We start from the raw sequence: 27,688 nt of genomic DNA, 5'->3' as shown, positions 1-27,688 counted from the left end.
CCCTGTTCTGCCTATGTTAGGGGAAGTATTACACACCCATATAAAACTCAAATCTTGTCTAAAATAGACTTTCAAAAACACAACTAACATAAACTAATTAGGAACATTTAATTTTATGCTGAGAGAAAATTCCTAAACATTTTAAAAAATCAAATTTAATACTACACACAGAAAAATTACTGATACTTGGCATTTGCTACAGGGAACCAACTAATTATTCCTTCTGTTGGCATGCTGAAAGAGCAATATGACCATCTGCGTGATTATTTACTGTGTCTAGATTACAAGAAATTCTCCAGCACTTCACATTTTCCTTAAAAACCCTGTTCATCAACCCCTACCCATTCAGATGGCTGGTAAGTGTTGGTGAGGATATGGATAAATTGGAACCTATGTGCACTGGTGGTGGGAAAGTAAAATTATAGCACCACTATGGAAAACAGTATGGCAGTTACCCAAAAAATTTTTAAAAGGACTACCATATGATCCAGCAATTCCACTCTGGGTATATATCTAAAACAGTCGAGAGCAGGGACTTGAAAATGTATTTGGTACATCCATGTTCATAGCAGCATTATTCACAATAGTTAAAATGTGGAAGCAACCCAACTGTCCATCAACTGATAAATGGATAAACAAAATTATATTATATTACATGTTTATATAATTCAGCCTTCAAAAGAAGTTCCGACGCATTCTAGAACATGGATAAACCTTGAGGACATTAAGTTAGACAGAAAAAGACAAATACTATGCTACTTCTGATAAGAGGTGGCTAGAATAGTCCAACTCATAAACAGAAAGTAGAATGATCGTGGCAAGGGGGCTGGAAGGATGGAAATGGAGTTACTGTTTAATGGGTACGGTTTCAGTTTTGTAAGAGGAAGACAGTTATTGATAGATGGCAGTGATGGTAGCACAATATGAATATATTTAATGCTACCAAACTGTACATTTAAAAATAGTTAAAATGGCAAATGGTAAATTTTATATCATGTGTACTTCACTATAATCGAAGGAAAAAAAAAATCCAGTTCAGTTGTCTGATGCAATATTAGATTTCAAGGTGACCTGAAGAAGACAAACACGACATGAGAACCATCTTGTGTATGACTCAGTACCAAAAAGTTGGTAGTGACTGTAACCAAACCCATGTAGAAGTCTGTTTGAGCTACCTTAAACCTGATCCCCTGTTCTTGCTATTCCTCTGCTTTGTGACTTAAATCCAAGATACCAACCTGGTATCTTCTGTACCTGCTTTTGCTTTTGTCTGTGGCACACCTATCAGCAACTGTGCTGCTTACAAGTACATGGCTATTCAATCGCTAGACAAAGGCTGACAGCCTCCTATAACCATCTATTACTGCCTGACTCAGCCTTCACTCCTACAAAACCTCACTACACTGCTTGTCATTAACTGACAAAAACCAAGAGATGTATTAATAAATTTTTCATGTGTCAGGTGACTGATTAAAAGCACTTCAACAGTGGGTTATTAATCTTTGGGGTCATATAAATCTTGTAGATCTACTCCACAGAAAAGTGTAGGTATCTAAAATTTTATATACAAATTTGGGGGCCACATAGACTCCCTTTAAAGAGCCTATCAACTCCATGGTCTCCAAGTTAAGAATTTTTATTCTTTCAAAAACTTGTCATATACATTATTCAGCTTTAAAAATTAGTGGTTTAGGCAAATTTCATACACATATACGGCATTGTTTTCTTGCTCTTATCTGAGCTGTAGTATTTTTAATAAGGTGCACAGATGATGTTTGATACAATACAAAAGCCCCTTTCTTTCAAGAAATGACCAATGTTCTCTGAATCCTATTTGGGGTCCTGGGTGCAGTATATTTAGGCAGTATTTTCCAGTGTATCATCTATAGCAAGGGTCAGCAAGCCACTGCCAAAACCCAGCCCAAGGCTAGTTTTCTATAGCCCTCGAGCTGAGAACCATTTTTAAATTTAAGTCATTTAAAAAATATATTTAAAACATGTAACAGAAACTATGTATGTGAAATATATGTAAAATAAATATATTAATAATATATTATAAATCTTGCTCTTTATAGAAAAATTTTGCTCACCCTTAACCAAAAGTAGTAATGTTGTCAGTATAGATTAACTGAAAACTAACAGTGTTTAGCATTAAGTATTTTGTTTTTTTCTTCTATTGAAAAAGAATAACTTTAGCTTGATATAATGTTACTTCATGGTTGATTGTGCCTTTATTATTTTGCTTGATTTAAATCTTTTCAGTCTTTGCTTAATTATACCTGTAACTGAAAGAGTTCTGAAAACATCATACACAATAAGCTATCATCTGGCAAGTAAGGAAAGCTGTAATTTTTAAGTTTAGAGGTTCAAGTGGCCTAGCAGTCACTGGTACCAACTCCTACTTTCTATAGCTAGAGTTGAATGAGTGACACAACTAACCTATCAGTGTCAGATCAGAAAGAAAACATAAGGGCAGTACAATTTCATAAAGTCTACTACCATGCTTAAAAACTTTCCATTTCCTCATTTTATACATTTAACTGATTGTACCAGATTCCACTGATAGTAATAGTTAGGGGAAGAGTGTAAGATGATGTATTTCTGGACATTAAACCCATACAAGTCATTTCCTTTGTTTTATTGTCATTTGTCTTTTATTTTCTAGAAAAATCAAATACAAAATCATAACAACTCCAGCCATGCCAAGAGCCTGAAAAGATACAAAGAGCAAATAACAAATTAAAACACACCAATCTTTTTCTTTCCCAAGGCTAGAGATTATATAACTCAGATCTGAAAACTGTATATCCATTCTAAAGAATAATGCTTTTTAATGCCTTAAAATGATACTACAAATAGTAAAAGAAAACACTGCTACAGTATTTCTCATTACATACTGTTTACGGAAAACAGTTTAAAAGGCATTTACTTTAACTCTTTAATGGAATAAATTTATAAAAGGAGGGCTCTTTAATTCTGATAAGGAAGGAAAAAATATCTTTAACAGACCAATGCAGGAAAAAGAAAATTGTCCAAGTAGACATGGGCTATTGCCGTAAGTTTTTTTTTTTTAAAAACCTCAACACAAAATAAAATTAAGTCTGTCACTTATCTTCTAAAACAAGTATTTTAAAAAAAGGCCAACGGCGGAAAGCTAAAAAATAAAACCAGGCCCTTGTGATATCCACAGAATTCTTTTTTGGCATAGGAAAGGGTGATAGATATTATCACTGATTACGTGGTCGATATCTTACATTTTGTTTTGAATAGAAGAGAAACAACAGTTTTCTTCATATATATCTGCAAATAACACCTCATTTGGAATGCCTGCTGGAAGAACTCCAGGGAAAGATCAGTTATATGTGTAAGGCAGAGACTTCTGGTTTCCAGTCTCACATGTGAAGAGCTTGGAAATCATCACTCCAGTCCCCAGAAGAAAAAAACTGTTGAACAAACTGAAAATCAGTAACTCTTCTTAGATACATCAAAGAATGAATGTCACAGGGCAAACTGCTGCCCTGAAAACTAGAGAAAGAGAGAGGCAGACTGAGAGAATCACAAGAATTACTGGGGACAGAAAGGCCAGGAGCAGAAGCTCACAGCTGGAGCCAATACTGGTAGAAGCAATTAACTGTGACTGAGGAACTGATGGAGGCTCAGTGTGGATAAGCTTGAGAGTTAAAAACTCCAGGGGCCCAGTTTCAGAGGGACTCACAAAGTTTTGTGAGTTTTATCTCCAGGAGCCCTACCAGGTCTCAGGGTAAAGATCAGACAACAATTCTTTCCTGCTTCTGACAGCAGGAGGGGAAAAGTAGCCATTTAGAAATACTCCCTATTTAGAAATATTCCTCATTTCAAAACAAATGAGGAGAGTGTTCTGATCTCCTTAACAAAATCCTTTCCTCAAGAGAAACTAATTTTGCCAGAACCTAACCGACTGAAGTTTTACAAGAACCTAACTTACCTGTGGAAATACTCAACTCCACCCCTCTCTAGCCTTCATGTCTCACCCAAGGGGTGGTGGGCTGAGAAGCACTTATGAAGGTCACAGTCTAGAACACAGGCTTACTAAAAGAAGGGAGACCTATGCACAGGACTCCAGAACGCTTCACCTTCCCTTACCTTACCACATCAGTCAGGATCCTGGGCATTATAGTTGAAAGAGCTCCTTCAGATTCTTATTAAAAAGCAGTCTCTAGGGAAACCCAGAGACAAGAGAGACAAAAACAGGACACTAAAGGAAATTTTAGCCTTTGACACCTACAGCTACAGAAAACGATAACTCCCAACCAGATAAACATAAAACCTCACATTAGGCCGGGCACGGTGGCTCACGCCTGTAATCCCAGCACTTTGGGAAGCCGAGGTGGCTGGATCACAAGGTCAGGAGATCGAGACCATCCTGGCTAACACAGTGAAACCCTGTCTCTACTAAAAATACAAAAAATGGGCCGGGCGTGGTGGCTCAAGCCTGTAATCCCAGCACTTTGGGAGGCCAAGACGGGTGGATCACGAGGTCAGGAGATCGAGACCATCCTGGTCTACATGGTGAAACCCCGTCTCTACTAAAAAAAATACAAAAAACTAGCCGGGCGAGATGGCGGGCGCCTGTAGTCCCAGCTACTCGGGAGGCTGAGGCAGGAGAATGGCATAAACCCGGGAGGCGGAGCTTGCAGTGAGCCGAGATAGCGCCACTGCACTCCAGCCTGGGCGACAGAGCGAGACTCCGTCTCAAAAAAAAAAAAAAATACAAAAAATGAGCTGGGTGTGGTGGCAGGTGCCTGTAGTCCCAGCTACTTGGGAGGCTGAGGCAGGAGAATGGCGTGAACCCAGGAGGCAGAGCTTGCAGTGAGCTGATATCCTGCCACTGTACTCTAGGCTGGACAGCAGAGTGAGACTCCATCTCAAAAAACAAAAAACAAACAAAAAAACAAAAAACCTCATATTAAAGAATCATTTATCTCATTTCCTTTTACCTGATATATCTAGCTATCAGCAAAATATGATAAGCATGCTAAAAAGCAAAAAACATAGTCTGAAGAGACAAAGGAAGCACCAGGACCACATTCAGATATGACACAGATTTTGAAATTGTCAGACTTGGAATTTAAAATGATTATGATCAATATGTCAAAGGATTTAATGGAAAAAGTGGACAACATGCAAGAACAGATGGGTAAATGTAAATGGAGAGATGAAAACTCTAAGAAAAAACCAAAGGGAAATGCCAGAAATCAACAACATGGTAACAGAAATGAACAATGCCTCTGATGGGCTCATAAGTAGATTAAACACAGCTGAAGAAAGAATCAGTACATTTGAAGATATATTAATAGAAAGTTCTCAAACTGAAAAGTAAAGAGAAAAAAGAATGAAAAAAGATAAAGGAATACCTAAGAACTGTGGGACAGCTTTAAAAGGTGTAACATTTGGAATCATAATGGGAACACCAGAAGAAGGAAAGGAACAAAAGAAAGATTTGAAGTAATAATGGCTAAGAATTTTCCAAAACTAAAGACCAAACTACAGATTCAGGAAGCTCAGAAAACACCAAGCAGGATAAATAAACAAACTATATACATGTACATCATATTCAAACTGCAAAAAAAATTCAGTACAAAACGTATGCATGACTGTGGTCACACATGGTAGCATAAGGTTAGCATTTCCCTCTTCTCCTTTGGGAATTCACCCAAAAGCAACAAGAAATAAAATCCTGAAATAAAACTCTGAAAAAAGTAAGAGACATTTACAACCTGAACCATAATGTAGGTAGAAAGGGTATACATAATCAGTGTAACTTAGGTGTATGAAAAAGCAACTTTGTCTACAAATCTCAGGAAACATGTGGTATATGCTTTTCTAATGAAAATACCCTGAGGTACACCCCCTAAATCTCTGCTCAGCAACAGCAGAAGCTCCCCTCAACCTACTAAAGGCCAGAGATGGCAAGGCTAAAAAAGGGAATCACAAAGGCAAGTAATATGTGTAGGAAGCAAATCAAAAAGTAGAAGTTGCTTGCTATGTTCACTGGGGGAGAAATGAAGGGTAACATAACCTTTAGTCACAGAAGATATTCCTAGTAGCCTGCAACTTGACACTATCCGCAACACCTCAGTATGAGCTATTTGCAATTAGCTTGTCAAAAAAAAAAGACACCTTCGAGTAAGAAAATGGTTCCAGCCACAAAAGAAAACAAGGGCCTGACCAGGTGCAGTAGCTCATGCTATAGTCCCAGCACTTCTGGACCCCAAGGTGGGAGGATCACTTGAGCCCAGGAATTCAAGACCGGCCTAGGCAACATTGTGAGACACCATCTCTACAAAAAAAGGGGAAAACACACACACACACATACACACACACAAGCACAAAAACAATGACCAGATTTATCCATCTGCTGTGAACAACTAGACAATCAAAAAATATATAAAATAATGGTTTCAGACACTGGACAGATGGCACAAAACTATAGTCACTGAAAGCGGAAACAAATGAATCAAGCCCTAAATTGATCCACCTTAATAAAATGTTGTGATCAAATGGTATCTTTTCTTTGTTTTTAAGTAAAGAAAAATCTTATTTAAACTGGATCCCTGTTAGGAAATTTAAATATCAAAGCTTATAACATGGAGTTAAGTCCCACCTTACATCTAATAAACAGATTTTATGATCTATCACAATAATTCCAAATAGATGTCAGTACTAACACCCAACTTAAGACTTTTTAATGTGGGTGAAGTACTTCATTTTGAATAGGCTGATCAGTCACCTAATCTAAGATGGCAAAATAAAAGATGGCAAAGCGTAAATATTTTATACTCAAGATTTTTGGGAGGTTGAACAGAAATAATCACAATTATTCAAGTTATAACTTTAATGTCCATAAGTGTTATTCAAATATAAAAAAAAACAAATACCTGTTTTTTTCTAGCTCGATGTTTTTCAGGAGTTACCGGTTGACCCTTTGAAACAGGTATTCTGCTTTTAGTGGCTCTTCTGCTTTCTTTTTTCTTTTTTGTACCTAAAAGTAGAAAAATAATGTCATAAATATTGTTTCACATTAAAGAAAAAAGAGCAATTATATTTTTAACGATTATCATGAAATTCTTTTAAGCTATTCTAAGAAAAAGTACTCTACATGTTTGATTTTTTTCCTTCAAATCTGGAAGCAGTATGGTATAGTACAAAGATCAGTCTTTGAAATCAGATGGGGAGTGTTTTGAGACTTGATTCTTTTATGTCTTTAAATAAATCATTTCACATCCCTGAACCTGTCTTTTCATCATCTGTTTAAAAAAAAGGAAAAATATTTATTGCATAGGATCGCTGAAATTTTCTTACAATAATGTTTTAGGAGTACTAAGAAGCATAATCCTTTCCTAACTCCTTCTTTCTTACTCATAGTTTGATAAGACAAGAAATATACTTAACTGAAAAGAAACAGAACTGTAATTATTGAAAAGTGAATTGTTTGGGCAGAAAATCTAAGAGAATCTACAAATAGAATTAAAAGATCAGTAAGATCAATACACAAAAAGGATTTCATTCATTAGCAATAGGATTTCTAGTCATTAGCAGCAAAGAGTTAAAATAATTTAATTAAAACAATAGCGTGTGGCCGGGCGCGGTGGCTCAAGCCTGTAATCCCAGCACTTCGGGAGGCCGAGACAGGCGGATCACGAGGTCAGGAGATCGAGACCATCCTGGCTAACATGGTGAAACCCTGTCTCTACTAAAAAATACAAAAAACTAGCCGGGCGAGATGGCGGGCACCTGTAGTCCCAGCTACTCGGGAGGCTGAGGCAGGAGAATGGCATAAACCCGGGAGGCAGAGCTTGCAGTGAGCTGAGATCCGGCCACTGCACTCCAGCCTGGGCAACAGAGCGAGACTCCTCTCAAAAAAAAAAAATAAATAAATAAATAAAACAATAGAAAGATACTATTTACAATAGCCACAAAAAAATCTAACATTCTTAGAGATCATTTTTTTTTTTCTTAAGAGATAGGGTCTCTCTTTTTCGCCTAGGCCGAAGTGCAGTGGTATGATCATAGCTCAAACTCCTGGGCTCAAGTGATACTTCTTCCTTATCCTCCCTCACCTCAGCCTCCTGAGTAGCTGGAACTAGAGGCACCTGCTGCCATGCCCGACCAATTTTTAAAAATTTTTTTGTAAAGACATGGTTTCACTATATTGTCCAGGCTGGTCTCTTAATTCCTGGGCTCAAGTGATCCTCCTGCCTCAGCCTCCCAAAGTGCTGGAATTACAGGTGTGAGTCATCATGTCATGGCCCCTTAGATAACTTTAGCAAAAGTGATACAACATCTGTATGTAGTAAATTATAAAGCTTTACTATGTATATAAAACATGTTATGAGAAGTTTTATCTATCTATCTATCTACCTATCTACTTACCTACCTACCTACCTACCCACCTACCTACTATTGGCCCTCTATATTCTCAGGTTCCACATCTGTGGATTCAACCAACCTTGGAATAAAACATTCAGGGGGGGAAATATATATATATATATAAAACAGTACAATAAAAAATGATACAAATAAAAAATACAGTCTAATAATTATTTACTACAATTTAGTTATTTATCATTTACATTGTTTTAGTTACTATAAGTAATTTGGGGATGAGTTAAAGCATGTGGTAGGCGGGTGCACAGGTCTATATGCAAAGACTATGCCATTTTATGTAAGGGACTTGAGCATTTGAGAATTCTGGTAACCCTGTTGGGTGGGCAGGGGGACGAGTCCTGGAACCAACCCTCTGTGAAAACCAAGGGATGATTGTATATATAAAAACCGTTAGAGAAATATATTTTGTTCATGCATAGGAAAACTTAATGTAATAGTGTCAGTTTTCTGCAAAATCATCTATTGTTAACAATGCAATTTCAAATAAAAATCTCAACAGGGTTCTTTGTGTAATTTAACAAGATTATTCTAAAATTATGTGTTAAGAGAGGTAGTCCACCATTGGCTCTGAGCACCCCTGCAATTCTTGTTGCATGTACAAAAGCCTTATTCATCTCCTGAAATAGTGCATTTTCTATAGCCAGTCAGATAGGCAATTAAGCAGGTCAAGGAAACCACAACATGATGACCAGGCCAACTGCTCTCTCCTGGGAGAGGGTACTGGCTTGTTTGCTATTTGTTACAATGTTTTGTTGCTTACTCAAAAAGCACTGGACCCTTGGCTCTGAGTTTTCCTCAGCTGAAATATAACTTACTGCCTTCACAGCATCCATTTAGGCCTGCTGCATAGTCCACGGGACTCGGGGTAGGGAAATCTGAACAACTACATCAATGCCATGTTGTTTGCTATAATAATCTGTCTTACTGTAACTCATTAAGTCGCTCAGTCTTGTTGTCTCCCTTTTGTACCTATAAAGTAGCAGCAGGTTTACTGCTTATAAAGCCCTATGGCTAGGTTTTTTCCCTGACAATATGGAAGACCAAAACACCAGAATAGTCAAGATTCTATTGAAAAACAATAAGATTACCCTACTACAAACTGAGCTATTATAAAACTACAGGAACTGAAACAATATGGTATTGTTGCAAGAGCAGACCAAGCGACCTAAACATACATGGGATTTTGACATATATATTGGGTGGGTTCCAGTCAGGAAAATGGAAACCACACTAGCTCTGATGGAGAGATTTTAGCATTAGGAGAAATGTTTAAACAGGTGTTAGAGGACTAAAATAGAAAAAAGGAAATAATCACATAAATGTAAAGACAAATTCATAATTATAGCTGGGAGATTTTATCACTTTTCTAATTGACAGAACAAGTAGGGAGGAAATGAGTACATATATAGATACCTGAACAGCATTACTAAAAACTTGACCTAATTGACATTTTAAAACACTTCATACAACAATGCCAGAATTCACGTTCTTCTCTGGGCACATCCAAATGGACCAAAATAAACCATACTGTGGGCCATAAAACAAATCTTAAAAAACAAAAACAAAAACGAAAAAACTAGGAAGCATATTCACAGACTGAAATAGAATTAAACTAAAAATCAGTAACAGAAAGATATTTGGAAATTAAACAACTTCCCTCACAGGTCAGTAAAAAAGTCTCTAAGAAAATGAAAAAATATTTTGAACTGAAAATCCAACATGGGAAAACAATGCTACAAATATTGATTATATAGAATATAACCAAGAAAAATTGGGGATTGGTAGAAGAAATTTTTGCTACGGTCAATCAACAAGACTAAAGTTGACCTATTAAAGCATTTCATATTCTTTATTTTATACAGATCATAAAGGTTACTGATAGATTTCTTGTGAAACCACTTTCATCTGAAGTACTGAATCCTTGTTTTACATCTTAAAAATTAAATGTAAATATATTTTAAAGTAACATATGTAACTTTATCACAATTTTCTAAAATTTTATTTGCTCTTAATCTATCCATTCTTCTATTGAGGCAGTCCATCTAAGCAATTAGAGGCCTGGGCTGTGAAGTCAGACTGTCTGATTTCAAATTGTGGCTCCTGTTCTATTCATACACTGTAACCAAAGGCATTTTATTTACCTTTTTAAATCTCAGCTTCCTCATCTGTATAATGGAGATGATAAAAAAAAAAAAAGCACTAATCTCATAAGGTTGTTTTGAGGATTGAATGCATTTACCTATAAATAATTTTCAACTCAAATAATAATTTCACTCAATGCTCATGAGTGCACTTTTTCTGCACTGATGAAATCTGGATGATTTGGCTTTTTCTTTCAACTTTTCTGAATTAATTTGATTTTTTTTCCCTAAGCACATGTCAACTGTACAACACAAAACTTAGTTTTTGAAAAAAAGGTTAGGGCTAGGAGCATTGGCTCACGCCTGTAATCTCAGCACAATTACAGTGAGCAGACTGCTTGAGTTCGGGAGTTACAGACCAGCCAGGGCAACATGGCAAAACCCCATCTCTACAAAAAATACAAAAAGGCTGGGTGTGGTGGCTCATGCCTATAATCCCAGCACTTTGGGAGTCCAAGGTGGGCGGATCCCCTGAGGTTAGGAGTTCCAGACCAGCCTGGCCAACATGGCGAAACCCCGTCTCTACTAAAAATACAAAAATCTGCTGGGTGTGGTGGCACACTCCTGTAATCCTAGCTACTCAGGAGGCTGAGGCAGGAGAATTGCTTGAAACCTGGAGACCGAGGTTGCAGTGAGCCGAGATCAAGCCACCGCACTCCAGCCAGAGTGACAGGGCAAGCCCTCATCTCAAAACAAACAAGCAAACAAACAAAAAAACAAAAAATAGCAGGGGTGGCATGTGCCTGTGGTCCCAGCTACTTGGGAAGCTGAGGTAGGAGGATCAACTGAGCCCAGGAAGGTAGACGCTACAGTGAGCCAAGATCTCACCACTGCACTGCATTCCAGCCTGGGCAACAAAGTAAGACTCTGTCTCCAAAAACAGATAAAGAAGAGAAAAAAAGGTTTAGCACAAACAAAATTATTATCCTCGAACTATAAAGAGGGGGTGCCGGGCGCGGTGGCTCAAGCCTGTAATCCCAGCACTTTGGGAGGCCGAGATGGGCGGATCACGAGGTCAGGAGATCGAGACCATCCTGGCTAACACGGTGAAACCCCGTCTCTACTAAAAATACAAAAACTAGCTGGGCGAGGTGGCGGACGCCTGTAGTCTCAGCTACTCGGGAGGCTGAGGCAGGAGAATGGCGTAAACCCGGGAGGCGGAGCTTGCAGTGAGCTGAGATCTGGCCACTGCACTCCAGTCCGGGCGACAGAGCAAGACTCTGCCTCAAAAAAAAATAAAAAATAAAAAAAAATAAAGAGGGGGTACCTGGGTATCACTGAAGTACACCGGATTTTTTTTAAGAAAACATTACTGACACCTAATAAAATGTGCTAAAACTCAAAGACCTTATAGACTCAATAGCCACAGTCACTGTCAAGCCAGTCTGCAATGAGTTTATAGTCTTCAAATTTGCTGATAAACCATGTTTTATCTCTTTTGAGACAGTCTCGCTCTGTTACACAGGCTGCAGTGCAACCTCCACCTCCTGGGTTCAAACTGGATTCTTGTGCCTCAGCCTCCTGAGTAGCTGGGATTACAGAAAGGCACTACCACGCCTGGCAAATTTTTTCTATTTTTAGTAGAAACGGGGTTTCGCCATGTTGCCTAGGCTGGTCTCAAACTCCTAAGCTCTTCAGGCAACCCATCTGCCTCACTGTCCCAAAGTGCTAGGATTACAGGTGTGAGCCACTGAGGCTGGCCTACATTTCCTTTTCTTTGAATTTCGCACTATGAAATTAAGTGTCTAGGAAAATACTCACATTATTTTCATTTAAAATGATTCCCAGCTGTCTTGCAGCACTAAGTGTAGAAAATCAATCTTGGAACTCCACCAACATTAAGCACATAACTTTACTGAGTTTCCATTTTCCCCCCATCTTTAAAATGGGAATGATATCTATGAATGTAAACATTTTAGAGCTCTATTTACCAATATTTGCTAATGGTTGCCATGTCATCAGCCATCAGGTATAAACAAATTTATTCTATAATATTTACTGCAGGCCTATCATTTGCCTGGCATCAAGATGGTTGGTACCTTATGAGCATGAAGAAATAAGCCTAATTTCATTATGTCTATTATTTTTATCAATAAGTATTTATATTTAGATCCATATTAAAAATCTTAGTTCAGTACCTAAATTATTAATGTGGGGTCAATAAACATTTGTTAAATGAATACATACCAAAAAAAACCTTATAATTTGCTAATTCAACACTCTCAGACTTTATAAAACATAACTACTGTGAATAACAAGAATCAACTGTACTTAATGTTTCTGAAAAGTAACTACAGTCATGCATTGCTTTACAAGGGGGATATGTTCTGAGAAATGGGTCGTTGGGTTATTTTGTCCTTATGTGAACATTAAGAGTACACTTACACAAACATACATACATATATATATATTCATATAGAAAACCTACGGTTCCCAGTACCATTGCTAATTATCAATCATTTCCCCTACTTGATATGCAATGCCAATATCAAGTGCCACATTATCAAGTTTCTATATATGCTCCATTACATTATTACAGGATCACCATCCTATATGCAATGTAGTCTGTCTTTGACTGAAATGTCATGATGTGGCATATGACTATATTTGAAGTTGCTGAATACAGTCAAGGTAGAAAAGCAGTGTACCAAAAGAACTCTAAGCTAGACAGTCAAAATAGCTAACTTTCTCAATTAAACACTACTTCAATTAACTCTATGAAGTCAAGACTTTGTGCTTCAGTTTTCTGAAGTGTGGGTTTTTTTGTTATAGTAGTAAAGTCAACAGCTGGGTTGTCTGACGACACATCAATTATCCTCCTCTAAAACTGTTATAACAGTACTCACTTTGAAGAGTTCCTATTCTTCTTTCTTTCTTATTATTAAAGTCTTGTTGCTGGGTTCCATGTTGCAACTTAGATAAGAAAAGATTCTTGTGAGACCTAAAATAAAACACGAAGTTTGTAATTGGTTCCAAAAAGATTAGTAAAGCAATGGAAAAAAAGGTAAAGGATTTGCCTTAATCTGTTCTAGGATCTTCTATTAATACTTTGGCCTACTTCCTTTGGTGCTCTCCCTGCTTAGTGCCCCATCTTAACCTGTGGCCTCTTAAGATTTCTGTTGCCTCTCTCATCTTTCTCTATCTCATCTACTCAGCAGAAATCAAGATGTTTTTTGACGTCTCAGAAGAAGCAGGCAAAAAAAATAAATAAAAAAATAAAAAAAGACAAGACTCTTTTGGCTTTCCAATTAGATACACCAAGGAAAAAAAAATCCTTAAACTACAAAGTATTAGCTTTCATTCTCTCTTAAGGCTTTTATTTTCCCAAAGACGGATTTCAAAATTGCTTTACATAATGGCAGGTATCACTTGATTATCTTTACAGCTTCCAAAAAGAGTTTTGAAAGGTAAGGCTGTTTGGAAACACAGGATGTGGCATCATTTTTTAAAAAAACCCTGCCAAATTGGTATTATATTAATCCAATTTTATGAAGGAGCAAACTAAGATTCAAAAAGCAGTTCACTTAAGCTTAGGCAGTTGTATTACCTCCACCTAAAATGTAGGTTCTTTTAGCTATACTTTTATCCCTATAGATACTCTATGTGACCAGCTATCCTTTCTCTCTTCCCCTCTCTCACTCCTTCCCAAGACTTTCTATTGTCCTTTCTGCAATGTCATTCTCAATCTCTTCAACCATCCCTCCCTGCTCTTTGCCTTGTCTAAAATCTAGCTTTCCCCTGGGGACAATGTTTCTCTCCTTGATAGCCTTCTCAAGTAGAGACTGGCTTCATCTTTCACCCTCCATAAACTACAGGACGCCAGAGACAGCAGTTTTCATTTCCTAATGAATGCCACTTTCAAGATCCTGCTTCCATAGAAACTTCAGCCTTGAGGATTCATGCCACTGAAATATATCACCTTCGATCATTCTTCACAGCCATTCACCATCCTTCCAAGCACTTCTTCATCATTCACAGATGTTTCTCTACAACTAAGTGCTGCTATTATGAATTATTTCAGTATTCTCATGGACAATTCATACACCATCTTGGCCTCTCAATTCCTCATGTCCAATCACCTCTTCCACATGAAGTCAGCCACCTCCTCCCACGGTTCCACTTGTGATCCCAACTGCTCTATCTTATAAATCATTCATGCAGACTTTCTGCCCTCTGGACAGGTTATATTGTCTGTCACAGTGATTCTATTAGATCGAATAAAATTTTTCAAGTAACTTTGATAATACTGGCATTGGGGCATTCATTAGAAATATAATCCCCATCCCCTTCCTGCCCCAGTATCGTATCTTTGTTTTTATGACAGATAAGTGCTTACTAGACATCTGTTTTAAGCTCAAGAACTCCCTGTATGTGTATTCCAATAAGGGCTTTGTAGAAACAATGTGAAACAACCCAGTCTCAGAAGCAGGTCTCTACAGTTTGGAATTGCAAGATGTCTCAGAGTCGTCGAATATCTGTTGGGCTAAGTAGGACCCTGAGATATTCTTTCAATTGTACCATTTATGTAGTAGTTATATTAGGTCTGCATGAATTGCTTCAAAGATTTGAAAGACAAAGAAGAAAAATGTCAATTTACTTCACCTCAATAAGGATACTGTACCCTCTGAGGATTCAGTTACCGCAGACTGTTTGTCACTAACACTTTAAAAGAAGAAAAAACTTGTAAGAATGTAAACAAAAGAAACTTTTCATAAGGGTAGTACTTTCCACATAGTCAAGACATATTTCAATTTACAAAAAATAACTTTGGAAAGAAACCTCGGTAACATTGGGACATACACAGTCCATTACAACATGGCTAATTTTTGTCCAGACATGCTTATACTTATAAGAGGTATCAAATCAAGCTTCTCCAGACATAAGCATAATTAATGCTGTAGTCAAGCATTTATAATAACACTCTTTCAAAAACTCTTCCATGGCACTTTATTTCCATGAATTCAAGTTTTAAAAACTGCTTTATTAAGGTATAACTGATACATAAAAAGCATGGCACATGTTTAAAGTATACAATTTGATGGGCTCAATTTTAATTTATGGTTCTCCCCACCAGTCTCCAAGTGAACTTTTGGGAATTAAGTTCCCATTTGCTATAGTTAAAATGGTTTCCACACACACAACATGACTATTTACACCTCTATGCTTTCACTGGTACTATTCCTCTCTCCTAAAATGGTATTTCCTCTTCTATCCATCTGTAAAAATCTTAACCATCCTACAAAAGCCCCTGCTCAAGGTTAGTATCTCCATGAAGCTGTCCATCTCAACTATTTCAGCACTGTGTTAGATATTTTAAGTAATCTAGAGATGACTTAAAGTATAAGGGAGGATGTGTGTAGGTAATATGCAAATATTACACCTTTTTTTTTTTTTTTTTTTTTTTTTTAGGCAGGGTCTTGCAGAGGGTCAGCCAGGCTGGAGTGCAGTGGCACAAACACAGCTTACTGCAGACCTCCCAGGCCCAAGCGATCCTCTCACCGAAGCCTCTCAAGTAGTTGGCACTACAGGCATGCACCACCAAGACTGGTTAATTTTTGTAAAGACAAGGTTCTGCCATGTTGCCTAAGCTGGTCTCAAACTCTTGGGCTCAAGTGATCCTCCTGCCTCAGCCTTTCAAAGTGCTGGGATTACAGGTGTGAGCCACTGTTCCCGGCTATTACACCATTTTTGTAAGACACTTGAGCATCTGTGGATTTTGGTATTCACGGAGGGTGGATATCCTAGGACGAATCCCCTTCAAACACCAACGAACAACTGTATAAGCTTTATCAGAGCAAAATATTTATTTCATCTAGTCTTCATAACATGGGGGTTTCAATTTTTTCTAGGATTTGTCTGACCTCACAATCACACTTCTGATTCTATACTTGCTTTACTTGAACCCTTATTGGTAACTGTCCTGACACTGGTGATTTAATGCTTTATTTGCCCTGGTTCTGCTTCCAGGATGGTTTTGGTATTTGCTCAATTCTTGATCTTTACCCTGTTTCTAGTTTTAGTTTTGTTCCCTGTAATTAGTGTACAGCAAGTTCTAATGTACGCCTGGTAATGAATTAGGCAACAAGGATACCAAGCTAATTAAGATGCTTCAAAGCTAAGTAAGAACCTTCAAATAATTCTCAGTCTAGTGAAAGAATCAGGTAAACAGATAAGTTACTAACGAAGATAAGTCCTTTTATAGAGATGTATGCTATGAAAACACAGAAGTAACAACTCTGATTACAGAGCTGGGAAAGACTTCATCCAGGTGATCTCTGAGATAGATTGAATAGCAAGTAAGAGCTTGCCTTGGAGAAAATAAAATGATAGGAATTCAAATAGAAGGAACAAAACAAGGGCAGAGGTATGAAAACGTCTAACATTTTAAGATCAGGAAGAAGTTCTGTGCTGCTAGAAAGTATGATGTACGTGGACAGGGAGGGGTTCATGCTTAGGGATAAGACTGTATATTAAAAAAAAATAGAATGGGTCTACGTAAGGCTTTATAAGCCATGGCAATAAATTCTGACTCATCTAGTAGGAAATAGGAGCCAAAAAGTTTTTAAGCTGGGAGTGATCTAAAGAGATTTATTTTTATTTTTTTGGAAGCTAACTCTGGAAGTTATGTCAAGGATGGATTTGAATGGTACAAAGCTATATAGATAAAAATAGATTGGAGAAGCATTTCTGAGGTGGGGTTCTTAATACTTGGAGAGACAGCTGGATGTGTGAGGTTAAAGAGAGGCAGGGTGTAGAGAGGCAAATGAGAACATGAAGAGTTGTATTTGGTACACATGGATTGCACTGTGTTTGTGTCTAGGAGAGCATCTGAAATAAGTGGGTAGTACTATAGAAGGAGAGTCCATAGGAAGTGTGCTTGTCATTATCTGTTAAGAACCATGGTATTAGCAGTATAATCATGAGCAGGATGGCTTGCCCACAAGAATGTATTGGGTATTAGTATCATTAAACTTTGATTTTTGAAACAAAATGAAGTAATTGGGCCAATAAATATGGAATCTCTACTTCTTAAACTGGGTTTCAGAAAAAAGTACATCAATGTGAAATAAGACTTTAGTACAGCCTTTGGAGAGATGAAAGGAACAGGTCATGCTTTGACAGGCAGGAACAATAAGAGGGACCACTATAAGATGACAGAGTCTCAGTCCTAAGATATGACAAGTTCAGTGTAGATCCAACTTGAACCCCAATCTCTACCTCTACATAAGTAGTTAAGATGGGGTCCCTGCAACACTTCAGTCTTGGTCCCAAGAAGAAAGTAATATTACATCCATTTCCAAATATACCCATCCAGAGACCACAGAGATTTGATTATCTGGCCTTGGTTAAAGGTAGAAGAACAGAGAAAACAGACCATGGGTTCAATAGGAAAGAAGATCTTTATAATATCAGAGTTATAGCTTCCTCAATAGGGGAAGATATTTAAGCTTCTAAAACAAAAGACAAAATCACCCCCTGAAAATCCCTAAAGAAAAAATAATTTTGGAGACTTAACATATCTCTCAATATACAGGACTGACACAGCTTGTTTTCCTCCAGTATTAAAGCAAATCATTATTTCTTCAGTCAAGCACCAGATGAAGCAGTGAGCTTACCCTTAGAGAAGATATACGAGTAATATCTTAATATACTAGACTCTTAGTACAGTGAAACATGAATCACATAATGAGAACATGTAGAATCTAAAAACAACTAAGGGGCACAGGAGTCCAACCTCACCTTTGTTCCTAAGCATACCCTCAGTAAGAATGGTAAACTATCCACATTATTTAAACTGTAATATTTTCTTATTCTCTACTTTTGCTTGGCATATGTAGTTTGCACAGGTCATGAAATAACTCTACAGTACTCCAAATACCTAAATGTTAATCATCAGCAAGATAACACGCTACTCAGTAATTATTTTTAACAAAAAGACTCGCATCAATTTTACATAAAGACAGAACATTCATAAAACAAAGAATATACAAATTGATTAAATTACAAACCTTTTTCTTGTATCCAAATTAGCTTCAGTTTCCATTTCAACATCATTACCATTAGGTTTATCTTGAGAAGTTATTGTTCTTGTTCTTTTACTTTCTACTACTTTTGCTGCTGCCTTAAAAAATGGTGTGTGTGGAGGTAGGAGGATAGGAAGAAATGCATTAAGCCATTTTAAACAAATAGCATTAAATTAAGCCTTGTAATTCTTTGATAGTCATAGCCAATATATCTGTTCACAGGCCAATAAAGGGCACTGTGTTGTTATTTTCACCAACAATTAGGACACTAATTGCTACATTAGCTATCTGCTTGGTTTATCAGCATTACGAAGGTGGTCTTTCCTTGTAAATATATTTGATAGACAAAATGCTCTCTAGGCAATTTTAAGAGAAAAGGCTGCATGAAAAAAATATAAATTCTATATATTTTGAAATAAAAATTATCTCAATCAAGATGCTCCACTATAACACTGTCAACTTAAAACTTCTGAGGTCAAGACAGAGAATAAAATGTTATTAGAAAAATTTTATTGTTGTTTGTTTTGAGACAGGGTCTCACTCTGTCACCCAGGCTGGAGTACAGTGGCACAATCACAGCTCACTGCAGCCTCAACCTCCTGGGCTCAGGTGATCTCCCACCTCCGCCTCCCAGGTAGCTGGGACTACAGGCGTGCGCCACTATGCCTGGTTAAATTTTTGTTTTTTTTTTTTTATAGAGACGGGGTTTTGCCACGTTGCCCAGGCTGGTCTCAAACTCCTGGGCTCAAGCAATCCACCCATTTTGGCCTCCCAAAGTGCTAGGATTACAGGCGTGAGCCACCGTGCCCAACCAGAAATGTCTTTTTTTGAGACATAGTCTCACTTTGTCACCCAGGCTGCAGTGCAGTGGCTCAATCTCAGCTCACTACAGCCTCAACCTCCTGGGTTCAAGCGATCCTTCTGCCTTAGCCCACAAGTAGCTGGGACTACAGGCGTGTGCCACTATGCCTGGCTAAATTTTTTATTTTTTTTGTAGAGACGGGGTTTTGCCATGTTGCCCAGTCTGGTCTCAAACTCCTGGGCTCAAGCGATCTACCCATTTCAGCCTCCCAAAGTGCTGGGACTACAGGCATGAGCCACTGCGCCTGACCAGAAATGTCTTTTTTTTAAAGACAGGTTCTAGTTTTGTCACCCTGGCTGGAGTGCAGTGGCTCAATCTCAGGTCACTACAGCCTCAACCCCCCTCAAAGTAGCCGGGACTACAGGTGTATGCCACTATGCCCAGCTATTATTATTATTATTCTTATTCTTATTTTTTTTTTGAGACAGACTCTTGCTCTGTCCCCCAGGCTGGAGTGCAGAGGCGCCATCTTGGCTCACTGCAAGCTTTGCCTCCCAGGTTCATGCCATTCTCCTGCCTCAGCCTCCGGAGTAGCTGGGACTACAGGCGCCCGCCACTACGCCTGGCTAATTTTTTTGTATTTTTTTAGTAGAGACGGGGTTTCACCGTGTTAGCCAGGATGGTCTCGATCACCTGACCACGTGATCCACCCGCCTCGGCCTCCCAAAGTGCTGGGATTACAGGCGCAAGCCACGGCGCCGGCCCAGCTAACTTTTTTGTAGACAAGGGGGTTGTACCATGTCGCCCAGGCTAGTCTCAAACTCCTGAAACTTGGCCTCCCAAAGTGCTAGGATTATAGGCATGAGCCACTGCACCTGGCCTAGAAAAATTTTAAAAGGCCTTTCTTTAATGCAATTCCCCTTTTCCCCAAAAATGTGTTTAAAAACGTCTTTAAAATTTACTTAAATTACAATGAATATTTGCTTTTGCCTATTTCTTATTTTTAATTCATTCTAAGTTTTCCCTTCAACTTTTTCTTTTGAAAATTTTCCTAAACTAATTTAGAAAAGTTACAAAAGTACTACAAAGATCACTCATAGGAGGTCCAAAAAATGTAACATTTTACCACACCTTTCTACAAAACCACAACAAAAAATTCCCATTAGTTTTAAAGGATTTCTATTTCAAGTATCCTCCTTTATTATAACATTTCCTTTAAGTCTATTATTAGACTCACTCTTGAATAATATGTATACCTTCATTAGAAAGGTTGACGATTTTTCACTTAGCACATAATTCACATAACTCTTAATTTTCTCCATCATGTGGTTGTAGCTGAAGTGTTGAAAAAAGGAATGAAATGTATCTTTCTGAGAGATTATCATAAGCAATTTGCTTTTGAAAGGCTAAAGAAAACAGAAGAAATGAATTAACATAAATCACACAAAGTTACAGATACAAGGATTTTTGTCATATATTATTTAATTGGAAAGAAATCACTTTATAAACTCAGAGACACAGATACTTTTAAAATTAAGTTTTAAATGGCATGCCAATGTACTTTTTTCCTACTTCTTCTGGCCTCTCCTCATTTAAAAAAATATTTTATATTGTAGACAGATGCAAAAAGATATGTATTATAAACCAGAGTACCCACTACCCAGTTTAAGAAATAAAACATAATCGATATGGTTAAAATCCCTGTTAACTACCATAATCTGATTGTATCCCCTTTTCTCTCCTCACTGTAACCATTACCCTGAATTTAGAATTCACCATTCCCATGAATTCCTTTACTTGCACTACGTATGTGTCCACAAATAACACGTAGCATTGCTTAGCATGGTTTTAACTCTACAAGTGGTGTTGTACGATCTGTACTCTTTTGAAACTTGCTACATTTTAGTCAACTCTATGTTTACAACATTTATCCATGCTGATTTGATATTCCTAGAAGTAGTTATTTTTGCCATTATAAAGTACTACACTGATCAAAAACATCACTTATTCATCCATTCTTCAAACCTACTGAGGGATTTAGGCTACTTGCAATTACTGTATTGCTCTTCAACATGTTTCTACATTATCTTCTGTGCATTGTATGTGTTTTTCTTGGACAGTAGCTCTTTCAATGCTGGCTGCAAAACAAAAGCTATAGAACTTTAAAAAAATTCTTAGGCTCAATCTCAGAGCAATTGTCTCAGGAAGACCTTGGTTTTTTGTCGTCTTTAAAGCTTTATGGCTTTTAAACTATGCAGTTAAAAGTGAAACCAGCTATTCTAGGGTATTGTCTAGAAGTGGAATTGCTGGAATGCATGCTTAAAAGATTTTGCTAAAATGATCTCCCAAAGAAGTACCAATATACAGTCTTGAAAGGAAGTTATGGCAGGCAGTACAATCATTTCTCAATTTGTTGAGACAACTATTGGTATTCTAAGACATTTTAATTGATGCCAGTCTAAGGGATGGGAAGTAGTGTTTCAATATAGTACTTAATATTGCTCTAATGAGGCAACATTAATGCTAGTGAGGTTAAGTACTTATCTTAACCTCTTAATATTTCCTGGCTGTCAGTTTTCCTCTTCTGGGAGGTATGAGGAGAGTAGAATTTTCGGTAGTCTCATAGTGCTATGGAGGAAATATAAGGGTAGGAAACCCAAAAGACATATCATGAAATTTCTGGAGGGCTATACCCCAGGGACAAGGTTATATTAGAGATAGACAAAGCCTTGCCAAAACTGCCCAACCTTACTCTCAACTAGGCCCAGGTTCCTTATTGGATTAAGGTAGTCACTCTCCAACTCTTTCTACTAATGTTATCAAAAGGTGCTCAATCTGATTATTCATCAGGGAAACAAATTAAAATCCAACGGGACAGCACTACATATTTGCCTGAATGGCTAAAATGAAAACCCAGATGTAAGATCTGTGGAGCCACTAGAATTCTTTTACACTACTGGAGGAATTGACATAACTACTTTGGAAAACAGTTTGGCAATATCTACTAAAACTGAGTATGTACACACCTTATGATTCATCAGTTCTACTCTTAGTGTAAACCCAAAAGAAATGCAGATATTTCTTCCACAAAATGTATGGGGGAAAAAAATTGCACTTGTACTGAACACATACCGACTTTTTTGTATCTTTTTGTTCCTAAACAGTACAACTATTTACATTGTATTAGTTACTATAATCTAGAGATGATTTAAAGTATACAGGAGGATGTACATATGTTATATGCAAATACTATACTATTTTATTATTTATTTACTTTTAGAGACAGAGTCTCTCTCTCTGTTGCTTAGGCTGGAGCACAGCGGCAGCATTATAGCTCACTGCAGCCTTGACTTCCTGGGCTGAAGCAATCCACCCACCTCAAGACTATAGTATTGCGCCACCACACCTCGCTGATTTTTAATTTTTTCGTAGAGAACAGGGTCTCGCTGTTTTACCCAGGCTGCTCTTGAACTACTGACCTCAAATGGTCCTACTGCCTCAGCCTTCTAAAGTACTGGTATTATAGGCATGAGATATTGCACCCAGCCGCTTTTTACTTTTTTAATATGACTACTGGAACATTTTATTTATTTTTCATTATTTATTATTTCTTTTTTTTGGAGAGATGAGGATCTCCCCATGTTGCCCAGGCTGTCTCAAATGTCTGAGCTCAAGGGATCATCCCACCTCAGTCTCCCAAAGTGTTGGAATTATAGGTGTAAGCCACTACATCCAGCTTATTAGAAAATTTTAGCCGGGCGCGGTGGCTCAAGCCTGTAATCCCAGCACTTTGGGAGGCCGAGACGGGCGGATCACAAGGTCAGGAGATCGAGACCATCCTGGCTAACATGGTGAAACCCCGTCTCTACTGAAAAAATACAACAAACTAGCTGGGCGAGGTGGTGGGCGCCTGTAGTCCCAGCTACCGGGAAGGCTGAGGCAGGAGAATGGCGTAAACCCGGGAGGCGAAGCTTGCAGTGAGCTGAGATCCGGCCACTGCACTCCAGCCTGGGCGACAGAGCCAGACTCTGTCTCAAAAAAAAAAAAAAAAAGAAAATTTTAAATCACATATGTGACTTGCATAGTTTTTCTATTGCACAGTATTATTCTATACTGTTTAAAAGATAAAGCATTTATTTTCTCCTCCAATTTTCTTTCAGTTTTCCTCATTCTAAAATTCTATGGTTTTAATTTAAATAATTACCATATAAGAATTTGGATCACCAAATATTCTTTCAAAGACTTCTTCTGCTTCTTTAAAGTTGCCATTTTCCATACAAACAGCTATAGCCTAAAAGATGAAAAATACCAACCTTAGACTGCGTTTAAAAATATCTAATAGTTATTTAATTATTCAGATCACTCAGGTAAGTCTGAAATCCTCTGTTGAAAACATTTTTGTGTAGTTTAATAATTTTAATTTGATAAAAGATATAAAATACTTTTTCAAAGACAAAATAAGTGTCGCTTGAAATGACATGAAAAATTTGCACTGGTCCCATGCACATTTACTCATAAATGCCCAGCATTCTATCTCTAATTTAGACCAAATCAAAAGCATATATTAGTAAATAAATCAGAAGCCATACCCATGGACATTTAGGACCCACCTAAATATTAATTTTGAGTAAAAGGGAAATAAGAGGAGGTAGATGATGTTTGTGATGATTAGGATACATAAAATTTGCTAGTCAGAATCCCTGGAAAATATCTAACACAAACCTAAGAAGCTAGATGTTTTTGAATGATCATTTTTTTCACGCATTGACATTTTTGGTAACAGGGTAAGACAGGACCACTATTACCATCTGGGTAGCTATGTAAACTTGGTAAGCTACTTAGCCTCTTGGTGCCCCAGTTACCTTATATGTAAAATGGTGGAAACAATAGTACCTATTTCATCAGATTGTTATGAGGACGTTAAGAGTTTTATGTGAAAGAGTTTAGAACAGTGCCTGGCAAATAGTTGGGAATATATTAAATGTCTGCTGTAAACTTTGTCACCCATTTGACTTTACAGTAGTGTATTAAGAAAGACTTGCTTTCTCTAGCAGTCTAAAAGATTGCAATAACATGACAAATCTCTTTGCTCTGGGTTGAATTCATAAAGGAAGCAGTCGTTTTTCTGCCCATTTTCTTTTCTTCAGGTCCTAATTCTACTTGACTATCACCACACTAATTCTTGGGAAGGTGGGGAATGACCTGGCTTTTCTTTTCTATTCAACCTGAAAATAAATTTTTAAAATTCTCAAAAGAGAAAAAGTTTATTTAACTAAGAAAGTACCTAGTATTTGCTCTGACTGCTAGCTACTGTATCTTTGAATGACTTTTTTGGATTGCTCACTGTCTACTGAAATTCTCCCTACATGGTTAAAATTTTACATACTCTTGATTAGAAAAATCTAAAATTTACCATTAATTAAAAATATTATCTACTTTTTCCATAATCTTTAAATATCAATTGGAAGAGCACAAATCCCTGGTTTTAAAATTTTCCACAACATGGGGGCAACATATACTTAAGTATGGAACATTAAGTTCCAGCCCCCAGTGATGTTAAGGCTATAAACCAAAGGTCAAATTTCTGAAGAGAAACAAACACATTAAATTTTACTATTGCTCAACCTCTACTAGGTTTCTCTTAATTTCTTTTAAGTGTTAAATGTTCTTATTTTCTAGAAATATAATAATTATAAGCATAAGTTATTTATTCATACCTGAATTTTAATTAAATTCTGTATTTCTTCGTGAAGTTTGTCATGTTCCTTTTCAATTGAACCCCAAATCATCAGGGCTGATTCCAAGGGTGTAATTCGTTCATCATTTTCAAACTGTGCATCTTTTAAAAACAGAACAAAAATAAGTAACTCAGAAAGCTAAGTAGAACTTTGTCAGTTTTTAATAATGCATTCCTTTAAATATTTATTGAGTATATACTATGTGCTAGGTGCTCCTCGTTTATACCAGTTTAGAGAAGTGATTTTATTTTCTAAGTTAATTTTCTCATTAAGATCAATTTCAAATGGAAAAAGGTTGATGAGATTACATTTGAAGATTTCTTTACAAAAATATGAATTTTAAGAACTAAACTATTTTACATAACATGTCATAGCAACAGAATTCTTAAGTGGTTCCTAAGTCTAATGCACTATAACAAACCTCAAGACAGGCCAGTTTTCTCACCTATAAAATGGTGACAATAAATACTATCTCACAGAATTTATGTGACTATATAATGAGATAATAGTTGTACTATTATTAAGCTTTCCTAAAAGAATTGTGATCAAGTCATTCAGAACAAAGATTCACAACAACTGATAACTAATTAGCAAATTACACAGCAACAACCCATTCGGACATTCAAGAGCCTTCACTATAATGTCTTATATGTCTAGCATCTACAGTCTACAATTCATTTAATAAATATGTATTGATCACTCACTATATATAGGCACTTGCCTGAAAACTTGGAATGTCTCAGTGAATAAGACAAAATCCCCACTTTAATGATGCTCACATGCTAATGAGAAATACAGTTTCAGAGTAGTAAGGGCTAGAAAAAATAAAAAAGGTACTGGAAATGAAGAATGGTAGGGGAGGGGGAAGCTCTTTCAGACAGGTTAAAGACCTCTCTGAAGAAGTGACAGTAGAGCTGAGAACAGCATAATGTGAAGCAGAAGGAACAGTCACCCAAAGATCTGGAAGAAAAACATTCCAGAGGGAATGGCAAGTGCAAAGATCCTGAGGAGGAGTTTGATGTTCAAAGGGCAGGAAGAGCCAGGTGGGGGCATGTGCCTGTAGTCTCAGTTACTCAGGAGGCTGAGGTGGGAGGACTGCTTGAGCCAGGAGTCTAAGGTTCAGTGAGTGAAGATGACACCACAGCACTCCAGTATGGGTGACAGAGTGAGACCCTGTCTTGAAAAAACAAATACAAAGGGCAGGAGGAAGGTCAGTGGGCAAGCTGGATGCACGCTCTTAGAAAGATGATGGAAGAGACAAGTAGTTAATCAGTTCTGGAACTTATTTTGAATGTAGAATAGAACCTGTTAATGGATTGCATGTAGAGTATGAGTAAAAATGGAGGACTCTTGGGTTTTAATAATTGGATAAATGGTGCTAACATTTACTATCATAGGAAGCCTGGGTGAGGACCAAGTTTATGAAGTTGTATATAGAAATCAAGAGTTCTACTATCCAGGTAAACTACAATTTATTTTCAAAATAATGCTAATGTTTTCATTTTGTCTAGATTACCTTCCCCCCCACCCCCACACCACATCTGAGGATGTGGATAGACTACCTACCATTTTTATACTTTCTTTCTGACAAAATCTAGCAATTCTTACAGGCATAGCGCAAACTCCACCTCTTTATGGAATGCTGTCCTTACCCCAGCAGCTAAGAGACTAGGAAATGTCCTTTCCCTAAATCTCCTGTATGTGCTTGCTTTGGCAGCACACATATAAAAATTGGAAGAATGCAGAGATTAGCATGGCCCCTCAACAAGGATGACACAAAAATCCATGAAGTGTTCCATTAATTAAAAAGAAACTCTTTTATCATTATTCCTTTTTTAATGCCTTGCAGTACTTTATATTTACCTCCACAACCCTATTAGATTTTAAGTGTCTTGAAGACAAAAACTTCATACTCTATCATGCATAATATTTCAAATTTTGGGGGGCAGGAGCCACTTAGTGTATTTTTCTAAACCCCTGTAATCCTAGCACAGTTGTAGTCCCACAGCAAGTATGCAACAAATAAGCATAATAAAGAGAATTTTTTATTTTTATTTATTTATTTTTTGAGATGGTGTTTCGCTCTTTTGACCAGGCTAGAGTGAAGTGACGCGATCTCGGCTTACTGCAACCTCTGCCGCCTGGGTTCAAGCAATTCTCCTGTCTCAGCCTCCCAAGTAGCTGGTGCCCGCCACCACGCCTGGATAACTTTTGTAATTTTGGTAGAGATGGGGTTTCGCCATGTTGGCCAGGCTGGTCTCGAACTCCTGACCTCAGGTGATCCACCCACCTCGGCCTCCAAAAGTGCTGGGATTACAGGCGTGAGCTACCGAGTCCAACCGAATAAAGAGAATTTTAAATAGCACATCCTTTTTTCCTTTAAAAACCAGAGTGAGCAGGCAGTTTAAATATTTGTAGTTTCAAATATTTTTACTTTATTTCCTGTTGTCCTCTCCAAATTGTTTTTCCAACATTTTAAATATAAAAATATATTCATTCACGGCCGGGCGTGGTGGCTCAAGCCTGTAATCCCAGCACTTTGGGAGGCCGAGACGG

At 37.5% G+C, this 27,688-nt stretch overlaps 1 protein-coding gene and 1 non-coding gene across 2 annotated transcripts in view; one reads left to right on the top strand and one right to left on the bottom strand.

Moving 5' to 3' along the window:
- The window catches only part of TERF1 (telomeric repeat binding factor 1), a 33,799-nt gene that overhangs the window by 2,191 nt on the left and 3,920 nt on the right, over positions 1–27,688 (bottom strand). The window contains exons 2-8 of the mRNA XM_026455046.1: positions 25,112–25,270; positions 23,599–23,685; positions 20,651–20,800; positions 18,578–18,690; positions 15,171–15,230; positions 13,415–13,509; positions 6,918–7,021 (exon numbers count right to left, since the gene is read on the bottom strand). Of these exons, the coding sequence (XP_026310831.1) occupies positions 6,918–7,021; positions 13,415–13,509; positions 15,171–15,230; positions 18,578–18,690; positions 20,651–20,800; positions 23,599–23,685; positions 25,112–25,270 (768 nt within the window). The remainder of the gene's footprint in view (positions 1–6,917; positions 7,022–13,414; positions 13,510–15,170; positions 15,231–18,577; positions 18,691–20,650; positions 20,801–23,598; positions 23,686–25,111; positions 25,271–27,688) is intronic.
- Positions 26,834–26,937, top strand: LOC111520988. Its single transcript, XR_002724821.1, has one exon. It is a non-coding gene; the product is annotated as a U6 spliceosomal RNA (small nuclear RNA).

This window comes from Piliocolobus tephrosceles, chromosome 7, assembly GCF_002776525.5.
Source record: "Piliocolobus tephrosceles isolate RC106 chromosome 7, ASM277652v3, whole genome shotgun sequence".
NCBI classification, from domain to species: domain Eukaryota; kingdom Metazoa; phylum Chordata; class Mammalia; order Primates; family Cercopithecidae; genus Piliocolobus; species Piliocolobus tephrosceles.
Note: the sequence above shows the minus strand (reverse complement) of the source record. Positions and strands in the feature narration are given on the sequence as shown.